General features: G+C 37.5%; 1 protein-coding gene across 1 annotated transcript in view; it reads right to left on the reverse strand.

Annotated features, from left to right (window-relative positions):
* mfrp (membrane frizzled-related protein) overlaps positions 1-19,558 on the reverse strand; it is a 92,828-nt gene that overhangs the window by 1,342 nt on the left and 71,928 nt on the right. Inside the window, exons 4-11 of the mRNA XM_084125902.1 lie at positions 18,412-18,561; positions 16,307-16,526; positions 12,389-12,519; positions 8,121-8,246; positions 7,946-8,022; positions 3,081-3,229; positions 1,938-2,068; positions 1,669-1,803 (exon numbers count right to left, since the gene is read on the reverse strand). Coding sequence (XP_083982028.1) covers positions 1,669-1,803; positions 1,938-2,068; positions 3,081-3,229; positions 7,946-8,022; positions 8,121-8,246; positions 12,389-12,519; positions 16,307-16,526; positions 18,412-18,561 — 1,119 coding nt within the window. The remainder of the gene's footprint in view (positions 1-1,668; positions 1,804-1,937; positions 2,069-3,080; positions 3,230-7,945; positions 8,023-8,120; positions 8,247-12,388; positions 12,520-16,306; positions 16,527-18,411; positions 18,562-19,558) is intronic.

A 19,558-nucleotide genomic window follows, 5' to 3' on the forward strand; every position in this document is an offset into this window, starting at 1 on the left:
TGGTGGTAAATGTCTAAATAAAGGGCCTTTCACACCGGACGCTTAACGAAAAAGCGAAACGAATAAGCTAATAGTTCGCGTGCGAATAGTTCGCGTCAAAACCATTCACATCAGCCGCGATGCTAATTTGCGACGTCTGTGACGTTCAGAGCTTCAACATTCCAAAACTTTCACGCCGACAGCTGAGAAAACATGGACACTTCATCATCATCATCATCCAGTGAAGACGAGCTTTTCATTTCCTTTAAAAGACAGAAAAGAAGGTTTTGGGTGCACCCGATCTTAAAGAACAGAGAGTCTGAAGGGGATTATGCTAATATCCACTTTTAGTTCCCTTTTCCTCTCTCCTTTTTCCCCACATAGGTGTCCCCGAGGTTTACACATTACATATAACACATGCAGTAACAAGTTAAAATCATTCAACTAGAATCTGTAGATATCACACAAAGAATGTATAGTAGGCTATACTAAAAGCAGCCCTAAATAGTCTCACTACATTTTGTTACATGTTCAAAGTAAACACGGTCTCTGTCTCTATCTTTGACGATAATAGTGTTAGCTTTCTATCCCAAATGTAGTTTGGCCTGCTAGCCTACACAGCACAGGACTATACAACGACTAAAACTATCACACAACATACTCACAGTCGTGATAACCGAGTTGGATGCAATGCTACGCCACACATCGTCTTTCAAATCGTTGTCCTTGTAGTTTGTGATTGGCTGAAGCCTTTTCTGTGCAAAAGTAAAAAAAAAATCGACATCGAAGCGAAAAAAATAAAAGTCGTTTTTTCGCCGGAGCACATTCGCGTTCGGAGTGGAAGCGCTCATTACACAAACAGCTGATCACGAAATAAAACCATCGCGCGAATTATTCGTGCGTCAAAATCACATCCAGTGTGAAAGGGCCTTTAGTCATTCATTCATTCATTCATTCATTCATTCATTCATTCATTCAAATGGCTGATTCATGCAGGAATGAAGTAAAGAGGTGTGTTTGACTTGAATCGGTGCTGTGCAGACTGATCAGTGTATGACATCAAAGTACCGTGACAGTGATTCAAAAGCACACAGAGCCGTCAGCTCTCGAATCGCTGTCGTGGAACTTTAATGTCATACACTGATCGGTCTGCGCAGCACCGCTTCAAGCCGAACAAGCCTGATGGCTCTCTTTATGAATGGGCCATTGAATCATTGGTTCACCCGACTGATTCACTCAGAATTCAATCAGAAACACTGTTGTTTTGCTTGGAGATGCACAGTCATTCTGCTATGGCTTTATAGGGAACAAAAACAGACAATATTGTGTCTAAAATATAACACAATATTAATTTCTTATTTATTGATCTGTTGTATAAAATCAGTATCACATTTGCACTCGTGTTATTTGGAACAAAAAATAACAAGAACTATATCATATGATATAAAAATGAGACAAAAACTCATACAGGGGTATTTTTTGTCCCAATATCTTGAATTTTAGGGGCATATTTCGGTGCATCATGTTTGTCACCATTAACTGTATGAAATGTCACATGACCTTTGTAGGTCTGGGGCGTTGCGGTTGCATTAAATGTATTAAAAATTGTAAGGCATTATTTTTTTTACCCTAACTAATTTATTAAGTTAATGCATTGAATCGACAGCGCTAATATTTATATATTCTCACTGAAAGGAGGGTAGGTAGAGTTAATGCAGTCATGCTCATCTGCACCGTCTGCGCAGTCATTCCATCCATCACACCGCCAGTCCTGGTGAAGACACTCCCCAGAGCCACAGGCAAACTGTGTTGGACTGCATGTTCCTTAAAGCAGAAAGACATGACGCAGTGCAGCTTTACAAACTGACAAACTTTACAGAGCTTTACAAACATAGAGGTTCACAAAGTGTTGACAAAATTTTAAACTGACAAAAGCTGTGGAGTCTTGTGGTACTCACTTTCTGAAAGAGATATGGCCTTAAATGATGCATAAAAACCACTGTCAGCAACACCGTCATCTGCCACAAACACAACAGTCATCACAGGTCCAGAAGAGGTCAGATCGGGAGGCAGCGCTGAACCACAATACCTGAATGATAGTGGTGCATAATATATTGAAGTGAAGAATTCATTATAAAAATGCAGAAAGGACTGTGTGATGGTTAGGATTAGTATGTCAGAAATACTGTGACTTCTTTTGCTTCTGTGTTAAGTGTGTGTGTTGAGGAATGGGAGTTTATGTACAACAGGGTAACTACACAGGAACAAATGAGTAACGCACTATTAACATTCTACTATTAGCTGCTATTAACTTTTTATTAACAAGAAACTGATTAACAAATTAGCAAGTAATAGCACTCAGTCGGATGAGGTAATTCACTATTAGCTAATCAGTAACTACTATTTTTTTCATACCTCCCAGAGGACTACTAAGAACTAATATATACAGGTTCATAATTAATGTGAATATTGCATAATATATAATTAACTCTAAAGTAAAGGTCGTGGTAACCCACTAGTAATGACTCAAATATTACCAAATCCTTTAGAATGAATTACTAATTATTTGGATCAGTATTCTAAAGTGAAAATCATAGTAACCCACTAGTAATGCTCAAGTGTTTCCAAATCCATCAGAAGCCATTACTATCCAAAACCTTACAAAAAACTCAAAAGCGTACCCTGATTTCAGTCATTACTAGAGTGTTATCATGTTTTTCACTTTAGAATAACCCAATTCTGGGTTTGGAGTGTGGCGGGGTAAACTTGTATAGAGAGAGGTACATGGGGGACCATAGCTGATATTGTTACTGCAGAAATGCATCATCACAGTCTAAAGGATCAATTGCTGTCATTCTGCGCTGTCTCCTGACAGCGTTTAACAACTGTTTAATTGTTCCAGTTCATCAAATACAACTCTCCCTGAAGAAAGGTCATTTAGCTGCTCTATAACACAATTAAAGTAAGCTTCAAGATAATGCACATAATGTAGTTGATAAAAATTCTATTCAAATATGTTAGACTATGTAGTGATGAATTTTAGAAAAGAAGTTTTGAAATGTAGACAAAAAGAAGCAAAAAACGTAGTGAAGTATTCTCACCTCCCCAGCACAGTGTTGGGAACCGTGTCTGTACTGTCGTAAACCTCCACATAGTCAAACTCGCAGACATCCTGCGTTTCCAGACTGAAATTCTGAAAGCCTAGTCTAACAACTTGTCCATCTTCCACAGATATTTGCCACGTACACAACTATAAGAGAGCAGTCAAACATTAAGTAGTAGAGATAACTTAAAGTAATATAATAGAAACAGTCATGCAACAGAAACAAATAATAGTTACTGAATAGTTGGCCTACTGAACCAATACGCTAATAGATCAAAGACATTAATAGAACAAGGACATTGCATGATTATAGAGTTTAATCACAGTACATTCTGTTCTCCAGGTATAACTAAGGGTACAGTGTCCCTCTGCTTGTAGCACAGCCAGGTTGGCAGGACTGGTCAACAGCTCCATATGTAATACTTATTTCATATACCAAGATATTTCCCAATCATAGCAGTGGGTATTTACATTGAAATCTTAAAAGAGACATGCCTTTTAAAAACTGACCCCTGGTTTCACAGACAAGGTTTAAGCCTAGTCCCAAACTAAAATGCATGTTTGAGCAGCTTTAACTGAAAGCAACTTGCAGTGGCATATCTTAAAATATGCCTGTGCCATTGTTTTGTCTCAAGATGCACACCAGTTATGGTTTTTTTTCTAAGGCACGTTTATGAATGCTACTTAAATGCTGTAAGTGAACTAAGGCCTAATTCTGACTTAATCTAAGACCTGTCTGTGAAACCAGGCCTGAGTGTTTTAAATCAGAGGATCAGAAACAGGGTAGAAACTGAAAGTTCACAAAAACATATCCGCATAATTTCAACTACAGTGGTTCAACCTTGCGTGCGTCTTCCTCTGCTTGTAGGTCATATGTCAGAACGCGCGACGGAGACTGATACAGAAGAGAAGAAATTACTGAATAAAGTCGATATTTTGTTTTTTCAAAAAGTTTTCTCGTCGCTTCATAAAATTAAGGTTGAACCACTGTAGTCACATTGACTATTTTAATGATGTCTTTCCTACCTTTTTGGGCCTTCAAAGTGTTAATTAAATAGCTGTCAATGGACCCCCCCTGAGCCATTGGATTTCATAAAAAATATCTTAATTTGTGTTGCGAAGATGAACGAAGGTCTTACGCATAGACATAGACGCCCTATTGGCCGCTGGATCGTACGTCAACGGCGCCGCCATATTGCGGAGGGCAACTTTCCCATAACTCTCATAACAGGAATTACCTTATATATAAGAAGCCTTTAAAAAATGCCTAGTCCTTCAAGAGCAAGGATGGGTCGAAGCTTGCCAATCTGCCAACAGATACGTCAGCAAATAATCACTTTGAGAACAACATTCCCCAAAGACAAATCGGTAGGATTTGGGACATTTCACCTTCTACAGTACATAGTATAATTAAAAGAAGGAAGGAAACCGGTCAAATCTTGGTGCGTAAAGGGCAAGACCAAAAACCACTTCTGAATGCGCGTGATCTCCGATCCCTCAGACGTCACTGTCTTAAAAACCGTCATGAGTCTGTAATGGATATCCTGACATGGGCTTGGGAATACTTTGGTAAACCTTTGTCAGTCAACACCATTCACCGCTGCATCCACAGATGCAAGTTAAGGCTTTACCATGCAAAGCAGAAGGCATACATCAACACTGTCCAGAAGCGCCGCCGACTTCTCTGGCCTCGGTCTCATCTGAGATGGACAGTAGCAAAGTGGAATCGTGTTTTGTGGTCCGAGTCAACATTTCAAATAGTTTTTGGACAAAACAGTTGTCGTGTTCTCCGGGCCAAAGAGGAAAAGGACCATCCAAGCTGTTATCAGCCCCGTACAGTTGCGCAGCTGAAGAAATGCATAATGGATGAATGGGGGAAAATTCTGCTTGCTAAACTTAACCAACTGTCTTCAAATCAAATCAAATCAAATCAAAATTTATTTATATAGCACAATTCAAACATCAAAGCAATTCAATGTGCTTTACAAAGAAAAATAATAAAAAACAAATAAAAACATAATATTTTGGCCTGAACAGTATAGCAAGGTTTAAGAGCTCAATCATAAGCACGTGAAAAAATAAATGTTTTTAATTTAGATTTAAAAATCAACACATTTGGGACGCATCTAACATCTTCTGGTAATTTGTTCCAGTCGTGTACAGCAGAGACGCTAAACGCAGCTTCTCCATGTTTTGTTCTAACTCTTCGCTCCACTAGCTGACCTGAGTTCATTGATCTAAGAGTCCTGCTTGGTTTATATTTTTCAAACATTTCCGAAATGTATTCAGGTCCTAAGCAATTTAGCGCTTTATAAACTAAAAGCATTACTTTAAAAACTATTCTATAACTGATTGGGAGCCAATGTAAAGTTTTAAGGACTGGAGTGATGTGCTCTATTTTCTTAGTCCCGGTTAATAATCTAGCAGCAGCATTCTGGATGAGCTGGAGCTGCTTTAAAGTCTTTTTCGGAAGTCCGGTTAATAAGCCATTACAGTAATCAACCCTACTTGAAATAAAAGCATGGATGAGTTTCTCTAGGTCTTTTTGAGGCACCAAGCCTTTGATTCTAGAAATATTTTTCAAATGATAGAATGCTGTTTTGGTGACCGCTCTGATATGGCTGTTAAATGTAAAATCTGAATCTATTATAACACCAAGATTACGCACTTGATCCCTTGTTTTAAATGCCCGAGAATCTAATTCTTTAATAATACTTGTTCTTTTATTTTTGTTGCCAAACACAATAACCTCAGTTTTATCTTGGTTTAGTTGTAAAAAATTTAGATTCATCCAGGTTTTTATTTGGTCTATACAGTGGCATAAAGAATCTATTGAACTGTTATCATCAGAATTAAGAGCCATATATATTTGAGTGTCATCAGCGTAACTATGGTAATTAATGTTATTGTTATGTAGAATCTGGCCTAAAGGTAACATATAGAGATTAAACAGAAGCGGTCCAAGAACTGATCCCTGTGGAACTCCGCATGTCATGCCAACCCTATCAGATTCAGAGTTTCCGATGGTAACAAAGTAATTCCGACCATACAGGTACGACCTGAACCAATCAAGGACTGTCCCAGAGACTCCTACCCAGTTTTCCAGCCTATCTATAAGAGTTCTATGATCTACAGTGTCAAATGCTGCACTGAGATCTAATAGAACCAGAACTGTTATTTTACCAGAATCAGTATTCAGCCGTATATCATTTGAAACTTTAATTAGGGCAGTTTCAGTACTATGTTGTGGTCGAAAACCTGACTGAAATTTATCTAAAAGACCACTTGAAGTCACAAACTCATTTAGTTGAATAAAAACAGCCTTCTCAATAATCTTGGCTATAAAAGGGAGATTTGAAATAGGTCTATAGTTGTTCATTATAGAAGCATCCATTGTTCTCTTTTTTGTTCTCATCCATTGTTTTTTGTTCTCATCCATTGTTCTCTTCAGTGCCCAAACGCTTAATAAGTGTTAATAAAAGAAAAGGTGATGTTACACAGTGGTAAAAAGTCGACTGTCCCAACTTTTTTGGAGTGTGTTGCAGTCTTCAGATTTGAAATGAGTGTATATTTTCAAAAATAAATTAAATTCACAAAGTGAATCATCAAATAATGTGTTAATATTGTGTTTTCAGTATAGTGCAGGGTGAATTAAATTTTCATATGACTCTGTTTTTTTTTCTTTTTTTTTTTCTTAACGTTCATTGTGATCCAGACAATATATTAATGACTGTGTCAGATGATCAGAAACATCTCAGGAATGCAGATGCAGTTCTCTACAATCTGAAAGAGTTTGGTCTATGTGTCCAATGTGAGAAATGTATGCATTTTTTAAAGGATTTGCTTGAGTACTTGGGGCACTTCATAGAAGCACAGGGTCTTCATAAGTCACCAGATAAGTCCAGGGCAATCATGGATGTACCTGTACCAAAGTACATCATTCAGGTTAATTTCTAAGACTTATAAACTATTACAGTAGATGTATCCCCAATCTTGCATCTGTGCTAGCTTCCCCTCAAAGCTCTTCAATGCAAAGGGAAGCAGCGGTTATGGTCTCCTGATTGTGAGGCTGTGTTTGACAAGGCGAAAGGTTTTGACACTTTACAATTCAAAGTTTCCAGTCAGAGTAATCTGTGATGCATCGCTGTATGTTGTTGATGCCATCATTTCTCGCATACTCCCGGACGGCCAAGAAAACCAATAGCTTTTGCTTAGAGAATGTTGAGCAAAGCAGAGCAAAATCATGTCCAAATTGAAAGGGAGGCACTTGCCTCCCTTTCAAATGCTTTTGAAGTAAAGAAGTAAACATCTGGTGTTGTCATCAAAGATGGTCCTGTGTAATACATTGGGGGCATTATGTTGGCCAAATGTCAAACTGACCATGATAATGCTTCTAAGGGGAATCTTATTGATCTTTGTGATAATCTGCCTAAAGAAACTGTTTGACTGTTCATTGTACTAAGTTCAGTTTAAAGAACAAGGACATTGAATGATTATAGAGTTTAATCACAGTACATTCTGTTCTCCAGGTATAACTAAGGGTACAGTGTTATGCAGGTGTTTAATTGTTGAGTGAATAGCAAAAACACTATAGGCCAGATTTACTAACAGCTTTTGCAAGTGCAAACCCTCTTTTGGTGTTAAGAAAACTACTGTCAGGATTTATTAGACACACAGTGAAAAATTAGTGATGAAAAGGCATGGACACAGTTATTTTTGCGGCTGACCTTATTGCATATGCATTTGTAGGAGTTTGTCTGCACCCTTGTCAGAACATATCTGTTTTTGTTTGCAAAGTTTATGCTATATAGTATTCAGATTCAGGAACTGATTTACAGTGGTAGCAGTTAATAAAACATTTACCTGTTGATGTGGGTAAGGCTTTGGATGGTTTGGACTGGACAATGATCCATATTCTCCTGTTATTTTTCCTCCACATTCTAAGAATCAAAAGATTGCATCCATTATGGTTTTTACTTTCAAGTGAGATAAGAGACTAGAAGTATCACAATTTGTGTAGTGACTTTATTACTCTAACCTTTGTGCTTCTGACTACAGTTGACTTCATCTGAGTGGTCCTGACAGTTTGGGTGGCTGTCACAGATGGAAATAGGTAGTAAGCAACGACCACCATCACACATAAACTCTTCTCTGGAGCAGCTTTCTGATTGCATGCAGAGAGAAAACTTTAGTACATAAACAGAAAAATTTAGTTTAAAACACACCATGTGACATTTTTTAGTATTTGTGATCAGGGGCCATATTCACAAAACATTTTATCTTACCACAAAGAGTTCTAAATAGCAGTAAAAGTTCTTAGGTAAGAGTTTTCTCTTAAAACCTATTCACAAAGCTGCCGAGACCAACTTTTACAAAGGAATATAGAGAAGTCTTAAAGTAAGAATAGGGGCGGGGTTGACCTCGTTGCTATGGATGATGTCAACACGCTTACTAACTATGATTGGCTGGTTGGTCTCTGTCAATGATTTAATCATAGAAATATATTGTAGAACTATGTATCATGTTGCCATATTCAAATAAAGGTTTTAAAATATGAATGTTGCCATATTCAAATAAAGATTTTAAAAAGCAGGCTAAGCGTCACTAATTAAACAAGTTTATGTTCAGCTAATTGTCAGCCTCTTACATGTCTGAATCTCGATAGATTGCTAAATTCAAGCGACAAATTATGTTTTATAAATATAGTTCGGGAGGAGCACTATCTAATCAGCTCGAGAGGAGGCACAGAAACTGTATACACAGCCGACTCACCGTTTTCTGCATCCCCGCCACCCCCATGACTCACTCTCAGCCCAGCCGGGGATATGGGGGAGTACTCAGTGTTTGGGATAAATTCCGAGCTCAGAGCCCTCGATCCCCTCGGACAGCACGGCAAATAGGCTTATTTTACTCTTTTACTCTATCTAATAATTTGTAAGTGTGAACTGGGGCAGTTGTTTCACCGTACAGTTGTTTCAACACTGGACATCAAACACACAGCATACGCTAATACCTTTTCATATACTGTCTACTTTCTATGTATAACAGTTCTATCTAATAACGTATTAGACAGGACTGTTAGACAGATCGTAAACTAATGAACACGGAGAATGAGGGCACTATGTGCTCAGCATCTGGCGTTCTCAGCGCCGTTAAAATAAATGTCAAAATGGAGAAAAAACCTTGGGAGAAACCAGGAGAACTGGCCCCCCAACTGAGCCTGGTTTCTCCCAAGGTTTTGTTCTCCATTCTGTCACCTGATGGAGTTTTGGTTCCTTGCCACTGTCGCCATTAGGGGCTTTCACACAAGGTAGTTCTAGGAACTTAGTTCTAGGAACTCGCCACCAGGACGGTTCCCTGAGAACTAATGATTCCCTTAGGAACATTTTCCTGGTTGCATTTACACCAGGCAAGTAGGAACTTTGAAGTGACGTAAGCCGGGCTTGTTGTTGTGACTTTTATTTTATATAATATAATAAAATAAATAAAATTTAGCTTATATCCAGTGTTGCTAGCTGAGCAGAAATACATAATTGTGTTTCGCTTGGTCCCCGCAAAGTTGCGTTGGATTTCTTCCTTAGAGTAAAGGTTAAGAGGCCCATCTATCACTGTTTTTCATGTTCGTAGAGTTAGTTTGAGGAGTAAATACATAGGCTATAATCTGTGTGTGTACACAGCGGTTTTTCTTTGTGTGTGCGTTCGTCACTGGTAGTTCCTATAGTGCTGGTTTAGACCCTACTTTGAAGTAGGAGCTAAATTAGTTCTTCCAAAAGGAGTTCCTAGAACTAAAATCATTCCTGTGGTGCGAACATGCTGAAATTCGGGTACTCCCGCCAATAGTTCTAGGAACTATAAAAAGGAAGTCCGGTGCGAAAGCCCCCTTTGTTGCCTTTGGCTTTTGGCTTGCTTAGTTTAAAACAATATTATTGATCTGCCTGCATTGACACCATTATATGAGAACTGAACTGAGCTGGATGATGACATCACTGTTTTCACCAGAGCAGCTATATATATAAATGAACTAAAATAACAAAAATGAACCATCACTGAACTTACTTAAGCTGGACTGTGATGATTTATTCTTCTAGATCTGCTTTACAGCAGAAACAAACTTTGTTGCATTATTTTCCTGTTATCACTTTAAAGCTGCTTTGAAACCATCTGTATTGTAAAAAACACTATATAAAGGTGACTTGACTATAAATCAAAATATTTATTGCATTTATAAGGGGAGAAGGCTCAGCACCAAAGCCTCTATCGCCTATTGCCTCAATGGTGTACAGTGGTGTACAGATTGCCGGCAATAGCCATTAGGATTGTTTGTTATTTGGTTTAGTGACTTAGGAGTCCTCTTGACTACTCCTAACTTTTCACAGATTTAGGACTAGGTGGTGGTTTTAGTGCTAAAATGTTTTATGAAATACTCTTAGAGCAAAAATTTAGGAGCCCTAAATTTAGGACTGACACGGCCATTATTTTTAAAGATTTTCTCCTAAAAGAGAAAATCGGCAAGTTTCTTTTAGCCTTAAAAGGTTTTATGAATATGGCCCCAGAATATCATACATTTTCACTGCTTGCTGCTCTCGTATTAGCAACAGTTTCAAATGTTTTAAAGTTTAAGGTAGAAACAGTATAATTAGACTCGGATTAAATTTTCACTATTGCATATTTATTGGATATGATACATTTAAATTGTAGACTATTTCAATATCGTCACCCACAACACAGACTGCTAGATCCACAATACAGTCTACAAAAACAATCTCAAAAACATTCCAGGCACTGCATATCAATAGCATGAGTCTATGCTTTCATGTTGCATGCTCTTTATACATAAAAGTTATCTTTTATGTGCATCTGGTATGAAACATTAACTTGTTGACTTTGATTGCTAGGCATAGCATTCCAACAGGTATAGGTCTAGATGTTTGAAACTAAAACTAAAGTATGTTAAGGTTGGGTTTAGGTTTGGGGTTAGGTGCAGGGTTAGGCCAGGTGTGTCCAATCCAGCTTCTGGATAGCTCCAACTCCAATTAAACACATGCAAATCAAGGTCTTACTAGGCATAATAGAATCTTCCAAGCAGGTGTGTTGAGGCAAGTTGGAGCTCAACTCCAGGAGCAGGTTTGGACACTCCTGGGTTAGGCTAGTGAAAAAAATGCATTGATATGAATTTATTTAAAATGGTATTGGTCAGTTGATTCCACAACCATTTTAAATACATATAGATTGAAAAGGCTTTCCCACTTACAAAGCATGTAGAAGTCTGTAATTTTTATCATAGGTACTCTTCAACTGTGAGTGACGGAATCTAAAACAAAAATCCAGAAAATCACATTGTATGATTTTTAAGTAATTAATTTGCATTTTATTGCATAGGATTCCCTTTTAGGCTCTATTTACACCTGGTATTAAGATGCGTTTTGGTCAATCGGATCACAAGTGGACGACGCTATGTACAGGTGTAAACAGAGTTTAAAACATTTTGAGCTTGTCCACTTTCGACTACTTCCAGAGGCAGTCGCATATGCATTTGACCGTATTGCTTTAGTAGTGTAAACGCCACAAACAGCCAACAAAACAGCCACAAAAGATGCCTACTCTCCACCTACTGACCTAATGCGTATTATGAGAAGCCAGACGGGATTTACCAAGACACAAGTTTGGTTTGAAGATGAAAAACGTACCAAGCACTATGTTCTCTCCTCATACCTGACACTCACACTGTTCGGCATGCTCTTGTGGCTTTTAGAGCAGAAACGAAAGCTGCTGCTCTCCGTATGTTTTTCTGTCGTCTCCAGTTGTGTTCATATGTGAATTGCGTCAGTTCATTTCATCCATTAGACCGAAAGATCTAAGAAATCCCATACATTTACCTGTCCATAGACCCTCCCCTTTAAGAAATCAGGACAGAAGTGGCCAAAAGTGGACAAAAGAGACGGGTAGGGTAGGTGTCTCCCTCGTCTACTTGTGATCCGATCGACCAAAACGCATCTTAATACCAGGTGTACACAGGGCCTTGAACATCTTGGTTGGTTACCTATAGAAAGCAGAGTAGGACACCTAAAACTAAAAATGGTACACAAGAAAAGTTCTTCCACTTCCTGCAAATCGATCAATGAAATGTAACTGGATATTGCATATCAGATGCTTGTAAAAGGTGATTTTTTTTTATATAAAGAACACGCTAAAGATAGATATGCAGTGCCAGGAGATCGAGTTTATTGAGTTTATTATTATATATAAAATGTGCAATTTTAAACTATTAAAAGGAATATAATGTTGATATGTTTAAGTTATACTTACTCTGTCCTGGTAATATAGAATGGTATTGTGCAATGAACCCATTGCCACCAATATTCCCATCAGTGTGAAATGACACCAACACAGTACTGCTATTTGTATTCAATGTAGGTGGTGGAACATTGCCACAAAATCTAGGAAGAAGTGGATCTTAATTATTAAAAGTTTGAGAGAGATTGCCAAGAACAGCCTTGTAGAGAAAAAAATTACTTGTATGCAGCTTCAAAATATTCCATGTCTGTTGAAGATGTATCTTGTGTTTTTTTTTTTTTTTTATATAGATAATAGTGTTTTTTAGGAATAACTGATGACGGGCCATTGAATTATTAGACAAATAATGCACATCCAAGGTGGTAATGCGCCCATGTCAATGTACGTTATTTTTTTTATAATATAGTAAATTATATAGCTTAGGCTATATTGTGGTTACCATGGCTTTTGTGTGTAGGACAAATTTCTCACATCTCATCCCAAGCCTCCGTTGCTAATTCCAAAACATAATTTTAGAGCTAGTAACAGAGGCTTGTGCCATTGATATGCAGACTAAAGCTGCGTTCACACTGCCAGTGATTTTGTCGCTGCATGTTGCCAGTGGCTGGCGGTGAGGCCACTAGTGGGAGTTGCCCCTACTGGTTGCCTAGTAAACTATATGAATGACATTCATGGATGTTTTTCCATGTTGTAGACACCCAATCCGTTTTCTTGTCGCTAAAAACACATATTAAAGATTAATATTAAAGATGAACAAAAAAGAAAGTGCCAGTCAGGCTGGGCTCACAAAACCATTCAGGCTTGAAGTCAGCACAACAAGTACCACTATGTACACAGAGACATATCATAAATTATAGGAAAATTGCTGACTGCTAAAACTACTCCCATCTTGTCGCCATCAAGGATCATGTTGTGATAGATCACGTGCGCTCTACTGACCTCACTACAGGTTGTTGTGCCTGAAAGTCGCACTTAATTTACATAAATGTAAACCTATATCAACTTTGTTCCATCACTGAACACACTTACATCCTGTCACCAATGGAAATTGCTAGCTCTCCATTGAAATGAATGGGATCATGCCACTTTGTCACTGCATGTCAGATGCCCTATGATCTTGTCGCCATAATGGACATGCACATGCCGCCCATTGCAAGTCCACAAGACAGCTAGTGCAAATGAAGTGTGCCATTTAGAACAGGACAGGGCCTGACATAATCTTTGTCATAGAATTCACTTGTTTGTTCACAGTTTGAATTATTTTCAAGACCTGGGGCCCTATTTTAACGATCTGAAACGCAAGTGTCAAGCGCAAAGCGCAAGTGACTTTGTGGGCGGGTCTTGGGCGCTATTGCTATTGCGGGATAAATGACTCTTGCGCCAGGCGCAAATCTAAAATGGTTTGGTCTGAAGTAGCTTCATTATTCATAGGTGTGGTTTGGGCGTAACGTGAAATAAACCAATCAGAGCCTCATCTCACATTCCCTTTAAGAGCAGACGCGCTTTTTCCATTGCTATTGTAACGGCGGATTTGCCATCTATCTATCTATCTATCGTAATAATGTATGATTTGCAAAAATGAAAACTGCTGCTTCTGTGTAGATGAGAGAATCAAAGTGTATGCGCGACGCGTTGTGCACACGCTACATTGATTATGGCCAAGCATGCGCCCTTAAAATAGCATATGAATAACATGCGCAACGTGCCACTGACTTTAAACTATTTTTTCCTGGTTAGTGGCGCAATTGTTTTCTAAACCTGCAAAATAGCATGAAGGAACGTTTGCGCCGGAACACGCCTCCTTTTTTGCGCTGAACCGCCCAGGGAGCGCAAGTTCATTCCCTAGTTTAGCGACGTGCTTCTGTGGAGGGAAAAGCGCGCTTTGCGCGGGTGCAAAATAGGAATGATACATGCGTCGGTGTACAAAGTCAATTGCGCTGGGTGCAAGATAGGGCCCCTGATGTGAATTATTCATTGTTGTTTCAGTATGGCTAAAAAGGTCAGCAAAATTATATAAACAGAGGGGCGGTGCCAAAATCAAAAGTGCACTATGGATGTTGATGTTTTTGGCAAAATGAAACTTTTCTCAAATTCTTTTCTCTTTTTTTTATGAAGACCAATCACAGCTGACTGGGCTTTTAGGAAGGTGGGTCTTAAAGAAACCAAAACTAAAACTAAAGCATTTACACAGAATGTGAAAATAGGTGCTGCAACAATGTAAATTTTAGGGAAAAAAGTGACTTTGCGATATTGACAAAAAGTTAGCCAGCCTTGACTAGGGTTTCCAAAAAGTGATTATGTTATTGAAGAATTTGTAACGCTTTACAATATGTTTGCACTAATATGCTTTAATTCATGCTTAACTAATGCACCGATAATCACGTTAATTTATGACTCATGAAGAACTAAACCATTAATTAATGATTACTGCATCAGTAACTAATAAAGAGTCTATATGATTAATAGATTATAATTGCTGTTAATTAAAAGTGCAATAGGTCATCTGGGAAATGCTAACTTTAGCCTGCTACTAGCATTGAAAGCATAAGATCCCACTCTCCCATCAAATCGCCGTCCAAAGCCATGCTTCCTCCAAAACACGGACGTGCACAGACCAGAAGCGAGTCGACCAGAGACAACGTTATTGGATTTCATCATGTGTCATTCACCGGTGAGAAAACTTCACAGTACATTGAGTAACAGTACTACAATACTGAATGCAAACATCTTTTTAAAAACGTAATTAGATGCAGCAAATTTTCTGTTGTGTAGCTACCAAAAACTTGTCAGTGTGTAATAATATTACTTGCATGACAGGGTTTCCACGATGAGAGTCTGCTTGGCTCGGATGAAGATATTCAGTATAGATCGTACATCCTTTGCCAGTGCCACGACAGTAATTTACACGACAGCCAGTGGCACTGATCCTCAACACACCCATCTCCATACTGGTGTGATAATAATAATAATAATAATAATAATAATAATAATAATACATTTTATTTATAACGCACTTTACATCAATTCAATGACCTCAAAGTGCTACAATGCAAAACAGAGTAAAAACAGAAACATTAAAATAACACTTTTAGCCATAAAAGGCTTTTCTAAAAAGATGGGTTTTATGTTTTATGACTCCGATCTTCAACCAGATAGAACTGGATAAATATTCTGAATGTTCCAATCTGACTTATGTAATCATACACTGTTCGTTCGTATATAAATGAACTAAAATTAATTACTTTTTTATAACAAAAATGAACCATCACTGAACTTACTGAAGCTGGACTATGACACTATTTTCTTCTAGATCTGCTGTACAGCCTAAACAAATTTTGCTGCATTATTTTCCTGTTATCACTGTAAAGCTGCTTTGAAACAATCAGTATTATAAAATGCGCTATATTAATAAAGGTGACTTGACTTGACTTGAGTTGATACCAAATGTTATTAAGGAATTAATACATGATGACACATTTAATTAATAGCAATTCATGTATTACTTGATCTATGAATCATATAGAATCTGTATTAGTTGCTGATCCAGTAATCATTACATAATGGTTAAGTTCTTCATGAGTCATACATTAATACATGATTATCTGTGCATTAGTTAAGAATTAATTAATGCATATTAGTGCACCTGTATTGTAGTGTTACTAAGAAGTAACTAAGTACTAAGGTGTGGGCAGCCAACATGGGTTAAGGTATTTTCGAAGTTCTTTAAAGGTGCATACATTGTATAACAGTCAGTCAAAATAAAAATTGAACAGAGGTGGTTCAGTTGAATAGAAATTAATTAAAATGTAAATCCGGATTGACAAATGTTAGTTCTTGCACTGTATTCAAAGGCTTTTTAAATGTAAATGTTTCCCCATGTCAATTCCGGTTGTCGTTTATGATTCAATAAACCACTTAGGGTGAGCAAACCTTGTGACTGCAGATGTCTTCTCTGTCTCCTCTCTGACTTCTAGCCAATCAAACAAGCAAGGAAAGGGTCCCTCAATAGCCAGAGATGACACTTGGATCTGCACTAGGAAAGGAGGAGACACCCTGATCACCCACACACAGTGAGAATCAGGAGGGTACAAGTCTGGATGATTTGGAGAACTGAGAGTCCCCCCAGAATCCGTCAGCACGCCACCACATTCTGTAAAAGCAGATAAAAAGCTAATTCATATTGAAAAGAAAGTTGAAAAAGGTGAAATTGAAATCATATGAAATGTATGCATTTGATTGTGGATGCTGTATATGTTGACATACAGTCACTCATGGGCCATAGTATTTGGACACTTAAGTCACATTTAAAATGTCTGACTGATAGATACAAAATAGCAAACCAAAGGGCATCTGCAACAGAATGCTACTAGAGCTTTTTTTAAATTAACTTTACTTATCTTAGCTTTATTATTATTATTACTATCCATTCGTTTTAACTAACGAGCGATATTTAGAAGATGTGGTATTTGTGGCATATGCATATAGCTGGTTATTGGTATATGGGTTAGGCTACTCTACTATTCTGTTAAAGGGGACATATCATGAAAATCTGACTTTTTCCTTGTTTAAGTGCTATAATTGGGTCCCCGGTGCATCTACCAACCCAGAAAACGTGAAAAGTGACAACCCAGTAACTTTGTTGGTAACACTCTGGAATGCTGTTTCTTACTTACTGCGTAACTAATAAGGAATTACTGAAGAACTAATAGGTCATTCTTTATTAATTAAATTTAACACACACATCCTGGGGACACCACAGATTTATATTACATCTTGTGAAAAGGGGCATAATATTTATTTAGATTTTAGTTAGGTTTTGCTAGTCGTAGTATGCTGTTCTCTGTGGTTGATCGTATTCATGTTTTGGGTCAGATGTTCCTGTCTACTTGTAGAGTTTTGTCATTAAAAGCGTGCGCGCAAGTGGATTCTCTGCCTTATCTCTCAGCAAACGTTAGTTTGGTCCATATATCTCCTGTGTGTTTATTGTTTATTTTGGATTCTCCTTCCTCTTGTCATTGCGATTAATCAGCCACCATTACAACAGCAGAGCATATAATAATTATAGTTTGTCTGTTTACAACAATGGTCATGCACTCATTAGTTAAATAATATATATAATTTATCATTATTATTTACTTACTATAAATTGTATATGTAAATTTAAAATTAAGTCATGACCACCACCCTTCTGGTGACAGTAGAAGTTAATAATATTATATTAATTATTTAAATTATATTAATGCATGTTAAATGACAGATCCACTGCCATCTGAATGGGCCTATTCTCTTGTTTGATTTGATTTGTAACATTTACTTTAATCAAAATGTTCCAAAAAAAACTAGAAATATCATGGCTGAAGTAAAACTGCTGCATTTACAATTGTACCCACAAATATTGCACAAAATAGGACAGAGCCAACATTTGATGCCAACAATTTTTGGTACAGTCACAGATTCTAGCCTTTCTTACAATTCTACTCTACAGCCACATGCATAGACAGAAGGGGTTATGTAATTATGTGATTGTCACTGTTGTGTTAGCTAGCGTTTCTGTCAGCTAGCGTCCCCCCCCCCCCCCCCCTTAGGGTAAACAGAACAGAACCAACAAGAATGTATTGGAGATATCATTTTTGATATTATTGTTCAGTATTTCATGAACAATGCTCACCTAACAAGTCAAATAACATTATTCTGTCAGTAATTTATTCTGTTAAATTCATATTCAATCAGTATAGTTCTGACAGCATGACTTAAGTTTTACTTCATTAATTTACTCCTTTATTATCATCCAGTCATAATGCAGCTCCTTCTTTAAAGGTCTTCTAACATCTAAATAATGAATTAAATCAGATCATCTTAAGTTCACATTGTCCTAGCAGAGTAACACTAGTATTGTGCACATGAACCCAACCTTAAATGCCACTTGGGTTGATATTTTGTAATAAAATGAGAAACAAATTCAAACAAACGTCCAAACACATTTTTGGATCACTTCATTTAAAATAGTATATGTAAATAGAAGACCATAAACTTACTCGTAAAGAATGTGGGCTCTTTCCCAGGCAGGGGTAGTGTGGAACTATGTGTAGAATGGGGTGCACTCGGTCTCAAAGAAAGATTCTGTGAAATTCTGTCTCCAAACCGAGAGTCTAAAGGGGAAATCTCTCCTTTATTACTTTTAACCTCTGTGAAAAGCAAGAAAGAGTAGAATAGTGAGAAAGCAAATTTAGTTATTTTCTCTACTGCTGAAGCATTTACAAATTTGATAACTATTATGAGGTAATTGTAAAAATTCCTGTTAGGTTTCTCAATCAAGCTGATGGATGCAAAGTTCTTTTTTAAAAGGCTTTTTGTGAGAGGAGGAAAATTATTCAAATTTGCATTGCATTGTGAGCAAAGAAGCACTGGGGGAGGTGCCAGTGCCTACTTAAATTAAGAGACTTAATTAAGGGATGCGCCTTGACCAGCAATAATTCTCTGGGGACACATTACTAGAAATAATTTATTCAAAAATAAAACAGATGAAATAGTAAATGTTAATTGAATAGAAATGAAATAACAAAAAAAATGCTGTGAACAGTGTTACGGGATGTAATAGCTCATGGGAATGGCAGTCGATTTGACTTTGGTCGTTCTTGTTTTATGTTTCAGCCTTCTGTGTTACTCATTACAGGCCCTGTTCCAAATGGCTTGGCACTGGTCTGTTAAGTCCAAAAGTCTGTAGGGAGTCCACTTTGTCATTTTAGATTTCTGAAGACTACTCGCGAGCACACCATTTGCGGCTTATATGCCCCCTTTGTGCCCACACTGTAGCGATGTCCGAAGCAGACTTCTACCTAACAGTCAAATTATCATTATACCACAAAAGTGTGGACTCAGAGGAAGATTGCGAGGTCTTAGGGATCCATTTGGGATGGGCCACAGTTGATAAGGTTCACTCACGTGTCTGCCTTTTAATTTTATTCTTAAAGTGAGTTCCTAGAGTTTCACACTATATATTCACACTATAAACTAGAATTACATATCTTGTGCCTTCATTTCAAAGGCAACATAAGTAATTTTCAAATAACTAAAATAAATTCAAAACAATAATAAAACAGATTAATTATACGCTGTATATTTTCTAATCGCTAGGTGTCAGTACACTCGCTGGCTGTTACCTAGAGTGCCGCGGGCTTGCTA

The sequence above is a fragment of the Abramis brama genome (genome assembly GCF_963993115.1).
Source record: "Abramis brama genome assembly, chromosome: 10".
Lineage (NCBI taxonomy): Eukaryota > Metazoa > Chordata > Actinopteri > Cypriniformes > Leuciscidae > Abramis > Abramis brama.